Source organism: Peromyscus californicus, unplaced genomic scaffold (genome assembly GCF_007827085.1).
Source record: "Peromyscus californicus insignis strain IS unplaced genomic scaffold, ASM782708v3 Scaffold_11__1_contigs__length_118956290, whole genome shotgun sequence".
In the NCBI taxonomy this organism is placed as follows: Eukaryota; Metazoa; Chordata; class Mammalia; order Rodentia; family Cricetidae; genus Peromyscus; species Peromyscus californicus.
Genome location: NW_026294402.1, coordinates 67,692,474 through 67,701,068, shown reverse-complemented (window position 1 = coordinate 67,701,068; position 8,595 = coordinate 67,692,474). Strand labels below are relative to the sequence as shown.

Genomic DNA, 8,595 nt, shown 5'->3' with positions numbered 1-8,595 from the left:
ATTAAAAGCTAAAACAAATGGCATTTGGGTTTGCATTATTAATGCAATTTAGTGTGTTTCATTTGTTTGGGGGGAAGAGAATTAGAGAAAATGGAGGCTAAAGGACTTTTCTAGAGAAGTCCACAGCCTCCACTTCGTGAAAGGGACTCCACAACTCCCCAGCAATAGGATGTCACTGAGACAGTCTCATGCAGACTGGCATGAGGGGCTGGGGGGAGGGGGGAGTGTGCCTGGACTCTAACACCAGGTTCTAGTGAAGTCACTGGACCATCCAGAGGGATACCGGCCTAATGAAAAGAAAGCTTGTGTTTCCTAAGCTCTGCTGTTGATGTTCTCAGAGGTGGCACCGAACAAGTGTGTACAAGTCTATCTCACAAGACAGTTTTACCCTTAGTTCATACAATGGGGACATTCCAAATAAGACACCAGCCCATGTTAGTGTTGCTTTGCCACTGTAGAGAAAGTGAACTGATGCTAAGATCCATACATGAATACAACATATGCCAGCACGGATTTGGGATCAGTGATAGCTTTTTATCCTCCCCTACTCTAGATCGCTGTTTTGGGGTGAACACACTCACCGGGAGGAAAGGCAGCTTGGGCACCTGACTCAGACTCTGGTGGCCAGCAGGAAAGCATTCCAGAACTTACCATGGCCTCAAAAGACAAAAGGGTGGGCATGGTTATTCAGTTATTCATACTTGACAGATAAAGTAACTGGAGCCCAGCAGTGCAGGTTCACACAGATGATCAACGATAAAATCAAGACTGCACAGATGGCTGGCCATGCCTGGCTGACTTGGTAAAGACACTTGGGAAGCAAGCATGCACTGGCATGGGGGTTACTTTCCCTGACCCACATGATGGTGTGGCCTATGGGAAGTGTGTTTGCTACTGTCACTGAAATCCCTACCAAGCACTGACAGGCACTTGTCTTGTTAGAGGCAACAAGCTAAAAGCAATGGCCCCATGTACTTCTGACAGCTCCACAGGGCGGTAATCTGCATGCAGGAGGGTTAGAAGACACTCTTACACTAATGTATGCAAGCACATTGAAAAGCAGACTTAAACTCTGTCACACCAATGAAAGGGTGAATAACAGGAGTCTGGGCACCCATGCTCTGCAGGCGGAGTGGGACCTCGCCTCCCTCTCCTTCTGCCTTCCCAGACTGCTCACTCCTACTTTTTCACTGTTTACAAAGTCATCTTCGTGTCTCTAAGTCCCTTGCGGATGAAGGAGGAGCTGATTTCACTGTTGACAGTTTTATCTCAGGCCCTGGCACATAGCTGGCACTGTCTACGTGTGTTGATTCATGCATGGGTTCTCTTCCTACACTTCAATGTGGTTCTCACCACCTGTAGCATTTGCCTCAGGGGTTTTTGACTTTTAATAAAACATAATTCTCATAGTAAACAGTATTTTTTAGAAAGCATAAGAAACCTGGTAACAAATTTATACAAATTATGCATTGAACTACTCTTTGGTTATTTTAAACAAATCCTTTTATACTAATGTGATACTAAAAATATAAAAATGCAACTACAGAAATTCGCTTAATCTGTAAACATAATGAACTCCGTAAACACGTATGTACTACGTGACTGCAAGCGTGAAGTGGCTGGTAAGGGCAAGTCATACATGTAACTCGGTTCTTCACGGCATGCTTAGAAACACTGCTTTGTGGAGCTTGATTTGTATTTGGAGGAATTCTAAATACACTAACACATAATAACTGTAGCCCGTGACTAAGCCTTGAGGATGCACAGGCAGAAGGGAGGCCTAATACTCACTACACATTGCAAATAAAGCTTGCTCCACTAGTCTTCTGAATCGCTGGAGATTCAAGCTGCATGCTAACAAATGTGAAATACATCCGAGTGAAGAGTAATACTTTTTTTTTTTTTTTTTTTGCAAGTGACTTAAGTGACTAAAAACAGTGACACATCTTCCAAAGTTGTCCCAAAGATCTAGGCAATAAGGTACACTAGGCAAGTTCTACAGAATAAGTAGCGACAAGTAACACTAAGTGTGTCGCAGTTTACTCAATATTGAAGACTATCTTTGTCCAAATTTCATCTCAAAAAAGCATCGAATTTTTCCACCAGATACTCATTACAGATATTTCACAGTTGGAATCTCAGTAGTTACAGAAAGATGTGCCTAGCAAGATGAGCTATGGTCAGAACTCAGGCACACAGGACTCGAATGTCCTGTCGCGTGAACCCTAACAGGACAAAGAACGGGACAAATGAACACTTCAGCATGGTGGTGGCGGAAACTACGGATACACTGCTCTCTGGTCTCTCTGGGAAGAGCCAGCAACTACCTTTTAGAAGTACTCTGGAAAATGTTAAGATGCAATTTTGCTTTTACTTAAAAACTATGGTGGTTGAGACACCCCAGCTTGTTCCTTCCTTATTATAATCTAATCAACCCCATCAAAGCCCTGCGTGTTCTCAATCGCCATCTGAAGTTTATCCGAAAGTTCTTCAAATGACTCATAGGGCGGCAGGTCCAGACGATTGAAGCTGAAAGGGTGGAGAGGATCTGGTTAGGACCACCACAGCGATGCAGGAAATGTCACCATAGTAACTGCAGTACCTACCATTGCTACTTGTCAGGAATATGTTCCATCACTGCTCTCAGAGGTCACAACAGGCAGGGAGGATTTCCTGATCCCAATGCAGTCTTGTATTCACACCTCCCCCTCCAGATAGGTGGGTTCCTTGACTGTGTTAGCCTCCAAGATGGAATGTTCTAGCACTTTTTCCATCACCCATGGAATGGGGGCAATATATATGGCTAACAGTTCAGATGGGCTTCTCTGTCCTTAACTATTTGGATTTTGAGTCCAAGCAGCATGGGTTTCTGGGTTTGTGTTTGTTTCTTCCTCTCTTCTAAGGCTGGCACACACCCATCCCAAGAGAGCATCCCAGGGGCTGCTCCTAGGCCAATGGGGGGAACTCTGCCCAGGTACTCACCAGGTATGCGCTCTTGGCAGCTTATCAGGGGTGCCCCACTGTTCAACTGTGAAGGACTGTGGTCCATTCGAGCCTATGGGAAAGATGAGTTTCTGTGGTTTAATATACTTTATCCACAAGATCCTAGACATTGCAAAAACACACTTTTCCTCTATACAGAACTTGCACACACAGAAGTCTGCTGTGCTTGGATTCACTGGTGAGTCGTAAAACAAACTGCCCGCCATTTCATTTGTGAGTGTGGAGCTGCTCTACCCCACTGGGGCCCAGCTGCAGCTAATCCTCACCCAGCTGCATCTTCAACTAGGATTTTCTTCACAGGTACACAAGAGGAAGTGAAGACTCTTGTTTCCATCGAAAAAATTTTTCCTCTCCTTTCTTAAATAACTTCACTGTAAAACTTGAAAAATAACAGGATAAAGTGGAACTGAAGAATGTAGGTCATGCATGTCCTAGCTGCTAAGTCTGGGGAGGGCTCTTTCTGTGGTTTCTTTTGTCTGTTAGGCCACAAAAGCACTTGACTACTGAGCCGGTCTCAGTCTTGAGCTTTAAAAAATATTTACTATTTTGTGTGTGTACCTTGGTGTACATATGCTAGGGGCGTATGTGGAGGACAGAGGACAACTTGTGAGAGTTCTCTCCACTTTGTGGGTTCTGGGGATTGAACTAAGGTCATCTAGCTTGGAGGCCAGTGCCTTGACTGCTGAGGCATCTCAGGGGTCCTGTTTTTTTAGCTTGTCTATTGTTCAAGACTGGGTCTCACCCTCAGTCCAGGCTGGGCCGGGCCTCACAACATAGCTGAGGCTGGCCTTAAACGTCTTTCAACCCTCGTCTTCAGATTCCCAAGTACTGGGATGGTTAAGTGTGAGCACACACACCAGATTCTGGAGTCTTTCTGAGCATGTGCACACTTGTATACAGCAGTGGTTCTCAACCTTCCTAACACTGTGACCCTTTAATGCAGTTCCTCATGTTGTGATGACCTCCAACCATAACATTATTTTGTTGCTACTTCGTAACTGTAATTTTGCTACTGTTATGAGTCATGACGTAAAGATCTGATATTCAGGATTATCTGATATGCGACCCCCCCAAAAGGTCAAGACTCAAAGGTTGAGAACCACTGGTATAGAGCATTTTGTGTACATGTGAGCCTGTTACATGATCTACAATTGTTCTCATGACGGACATTTTAGAAACTGCCTTTCTTTTTCAATTTGCAGTTAGCTCTCTCTAATCCTCAACACCCCAACCGCCAGATAATCAGGCTCACATCCTGATCTGTGACTTCCCATTCTCCTTACATCTCATAATCACTTCCAAATGTGTGTGTACAGCTGCCAGAAGCAGCGAGAGGATATTTAGTATTCTCAGCAGTAAGTTTTCTGCAAGGAGTAACTTTTTATATTTCACCGTCATGTCAGATTCATAGCTAGACCCTCAGTGTCATGTCTAGAGAGCACTCAGTTGTAAAGAGCCCACACTGCTCTTGCAGAGGACCCAAATTAGGTTCCCAGCACCCACACCGAGTGGCCCATAACCTCCTGTAACTCCAGCTCTGAGGGATCTGGCATGCTCTTCTGGCCTCCAAGGGCACCAGGCAAGCACGTGGTGCACAGACTCACATGCAGGGAACACACCATTACACATAAAATGAAGTGAAAAATTAAAAGAGAGGGAGCTGTGCTCTTCTCTGGGGTCCCGGCATCACCCACAGGAATGAAGAGCCTACAGTTCACACCAAACCACAAAGAGAAAATAAGATTCCATGATCAAGAAAGCTTTGGAAAACCTGGGTTTTTGTTTTTTGTTTTTAACAAGTTCCAAAGAAATCTTTGAGTTCTTCCATATCTGCAGAGAATGTTTCAAGTCCCCTGTGGACACCTCAAGTAGTGGATAGTATTGAGCCATATTTGCTGGTGTCATGTGTACATGCACACCTCATACTAACAAATAACCAAGTAAGTAGTTACAGTGAACAAAGAGAACAATGGGACAGCTCAGAGGACCAAAGGTATGCCACTGCGCTCTCCGTTCCTTTGTTTTCACGACAGGGTTTCTCTGTGTAACAGCTCTGGCTGTCCTGGAACTCACTCTATAGACCTGGCTGGCCTTAAACTCATAGAGATCTGCCTGGCTCTGCCTCCCGAGTGCTGGGATTAAAGGTGTGTGCCACCACTGTCCGGCTGATAATAATTCTTATTGTATATTGCTTTACTATGTTAAGAGACTTTTCCTTTTTTTTTTTTTTTGGTTTTTCGAGACAGGGTTTCTCTGTGTAGCTTTGCGCCTTTACCTGGGACTCACTTGGTAGCCCAGGCTGGCCTCGAACTCACAGAGATCCGCCTGCCTCTGCCTCCCGAGTGCTGGGAGACTTTTCCTTCTTAATTAGACAAAAAAGGGGGAAATGTTACAGCAATTCTGCCACCAGTCCGCTAGCCAACCGAGAGGAACGTTTTGGTCCAAGAGGCGGGGTTTTCACTGGGGATGGAGGTCACTGAGGAAGGGGTAGTCCTTTTTTGGAGCAAGGAGGAAGCAGCAGGTGTAAGTGGTGGCCTGCAACTCTGTTCAGGTTCCCCATTTACTCTTTAATATCTGTGCATGGATTTTACACTTTAATAAACAATAAAAGAATTCTTTAGCCGGGCAGCAGTGGTGCACATCTTTAATCCCAGCACTCAGGAGGCAGAGGCAGGTGGATCTCTATGAGTTCAAGGCCAGCCTGGTCTACAGAGTGAGATCAAGGACAGGCATTAAAACTATACAGAGAAACCCTGCCTAGAAAAATTTAAAAGAATTTTATGCCCAACTTTTTTTTTTTTTTTGGTATTTCAAGATAGTTTCTCTGTGTAACAGCCCTGGCTATCCTGGAACTCACTTTGTAGACCAGGCTAGCCTTAAACTCACTGAGATTGGCCTGCCTCTGCCTCCTAAGTGCTGAGATTAAAGGTGTGTGCCACCACTGCCTGACTATGCCCAACATTTTAACATTAGTTCTGGGACAGACTCCTGTGCTTGCCAGGTGTACACTTTACCAACCAAGTTGTTTTCTAAGCATTCAACTTTAATTTTTTAAAATTAAGCAAACACCGTGAAAATGGAGGAAGCCTGAAGACTTCTTGGCCATCAAAATGACAGTCAACGCCTGCATTTCTGAGAGATCAACACAGAATCCTTACCATAGAGTTCAGCAAACCCGTTCATAGGCACACGGGATGTGCCTGTAACAAACTGAAGCAAGCGAATTCTTTTTTCTGAGTCCATCATTAAAACAGCCTGAAAAGCAGAAAGATTTCTGTTAGAGGAGAGTCCTAGAAATGACAGAAAAATTATCCAGGGGGAAAAAAAAAAAATCCGAATTTAGAGAATTAATAATGACTAATTTTGTTCTTCTTGTTCTCAAAAACCATATTTCCAAGACCTTATTTCTCTAGGGGCTGCAGAGATGGCTCACAACTGTCTGTAACTGCAGTTCCAGGGAAATCTGGCGCCCTCCTCTGGCTTCTGCAGGCACTGCATACATGTGGTGCACATAAACTCATTCAAGTGTATGTGCACAGACCACACACCACACACCACACACACACACGCAATTAAAAACAAACCTTTAACAATTACATTTATTGACATTACTGAATGGATTACATTTATTGACATTACTGAATGGCATATGTATAAGAGAATTTAAAGGAGCCACGTTGTGGGTTATTACAAGCTCTTGAAAGAATCCACATGTTGGAGGAAAGCTAATGTGTCTACTTCAGCTCATTTACCACAATTTTGAATGCTTTCCCTACTTAACTCTGAATAACTGGGAGCGTGGAATCACACTCAAAGGCACATCATACAAAATTAAAAGTTACACCTGCTTGGCTGGTGTGCTTTTCTGGGTTACCCCTGTGCTATGCACCCCGAATGTTATTCTAGAAGTGGCATAATATAATTGAATCTACTAACAAGTTGGGATTACCTTCCAGAACCACTGGATGACCTGGTGGTTTGGGCTGTAGCCATTTTTGTACTTTGTATGATCCTTCCAGTCGCCCACATCCACATCTCCCAGGCCACACATGAGAAGCTGCAAAAAAGATACGTAGTCAGAACCTCCACCAGGAAAACTGGTACAGAGCTCTGTTGTTTTTGTTTTTCTGAGACAGGGTATCACAGTGTAGCTCTGGCTGTTCTGGAACTCATTATACAGATCAGGCTGGCCTCAAACTCAGACATCTCTTTGCCTGCCCCTGCCCCCCACCAATGCTGGCATTAAAGGCGTGCATCACTATGCCCAGCCAAAACTCTACTTTAACATAAAATATTTCTCTCCCTCTTGATCTTTTTATTCCATCTATTTCTTTATTTACTCAGTCGTGTGTGGGGGGGGGGGATGTGCATGCCTCGTTTTGAGTGTGAAAGTCAGAGGACAGCTGGTGGGAGGTGGTTTCCCTGGATCACACTCCAGCTGTCAGGCTTGGTGGTAAATGCCCTTCTCTCCCGAGCCACCTTGGTGGTTCTCCAGTTCTCTTTTTAAAGTCAGGGTCGCCTGTAGTGCCCTCAGGTTAGCTTCAAACTCTCACAGCTGGAATAGGTGCACAACATCATACCTGGTTTCCTGCCGAGGACGGAGCCAGGGCCTCATGCACACTAAGCACCTTTCTCCCCCTCCTCTCCACCCACTCTACCACCCCACCAACCGAGCTGTGCACTCGCCTCACCAGTCCCTCTCCACTCGGCCACCTTCTTTCTCACCGCCCTCCAAACCCATGGTGCTGAGGACTGAACTCAGGGCCTGGAGTTCTTAACACTGAACTACATTCCCAGTGACACACAGAAATATTTCTTACCTCCAGTTCATTTTCATCGAATATCTTGATGAGATCTTGGGGTATCAGTTCAAAAAATCCCTGCAAGGAAGGAATGTGTGCAAAGCTGGTTGGCAGGCTCAGCTCCACGCTTGAGCACCCTGCAGCAGGGGAGCACTCTGCCTTCTACAGAAGCCACTGGACACTCGTGAGCTCTTCACTGTGATCCAGTGAGACAATGAGGCGCCCTGGTCAGCATGCTCTGTCTTTCTCAAAGTGGCTGCCTTGAAACATTCCCTCACTTCAAGCCTCCTCCTCTCTCATCATCCTTCTTCACAGAACAGAAGAAAGACAGGCTGAACAAAGCCGAGCTTGCATCCTGGCCACGCCTCCTGCAGAGGGAGGCCTTGTCTCTGCAGGCCTCATCACCGGCTACTGCTTCCTCAGCTCCCTCCCCCAACCATCCCTCACCCACCACCGTCTGTCCAAGCCAGACCTGCCTTCAAAACACCTCGCTCTTCTTCCTCTCAAAGCCAGGACATACAGTAGGTAAAGCCAAATCCAACTGTTCACACCCCAACTGTCCCTCCACTACCTGGCACCTGCACTGACCTTGGAAGAGCCAAGGTCAACTTTGCAGCTGCCCAGTGAACACTTCCCATTTCAATCCTCTTGGATTTTTGTCTGCTTCTAAAAAACTGCAGGTGTGTGTGTGTGTGTGTGTGTGTGTGTGTGTGTGTGTGTGTGTGTGCGCGCGCGTGCGTGCGCGCACACATTATTTTAAAAACATGACATGAGGTTGTGGGGGGTTCCC

The 8,595-nt window shown here is 45.5% G+C and overlaps 1 protein-coding gene across 6 annotated transcripts in view; it reads right to left on the bottom strand.

The window, feature by feature from the left end:
• Positions 1–2,018: 2,018 nt before the first annotated feature.
• Nedd4 (NEDD4 E3 ubiquitin protein ligase) overlaps positions 2,019–8,595 on the bottom strand; it is a 92,282-nt gene continuing 85,705 nt past the window's right edge. For all 6 annotated transcript variants that reach the window (XM_052714097.1, XM_052714104.1, XM_052714122.1 and 3 more), the window contains 5 exons: positions 7,824–7,883; positions 6,953–7,060; positions 6,162–6,258; positions 2,983–3,055; positions 2,019–2,529 (listed from right to left, as the gene is read on the bottom strand). In XM_052714097.1, the coding sequence (XP_052570057.1) occupies positions 2,427–2,529; positions 2,983–3,055; positions 6,162–6,258; positions 6,953–7,060; positions 7,824–7,883 (441 nt within the window). In that variant the 3' untranslated portion in view covers positions 2,019–2,426. The remainder of the gene's footprint in view (positions 2,530–2,982; positions 3,056–6,161; positions 6,259–6,952; positions 7,061–7,823; positions 7,884–8,595) is intronic.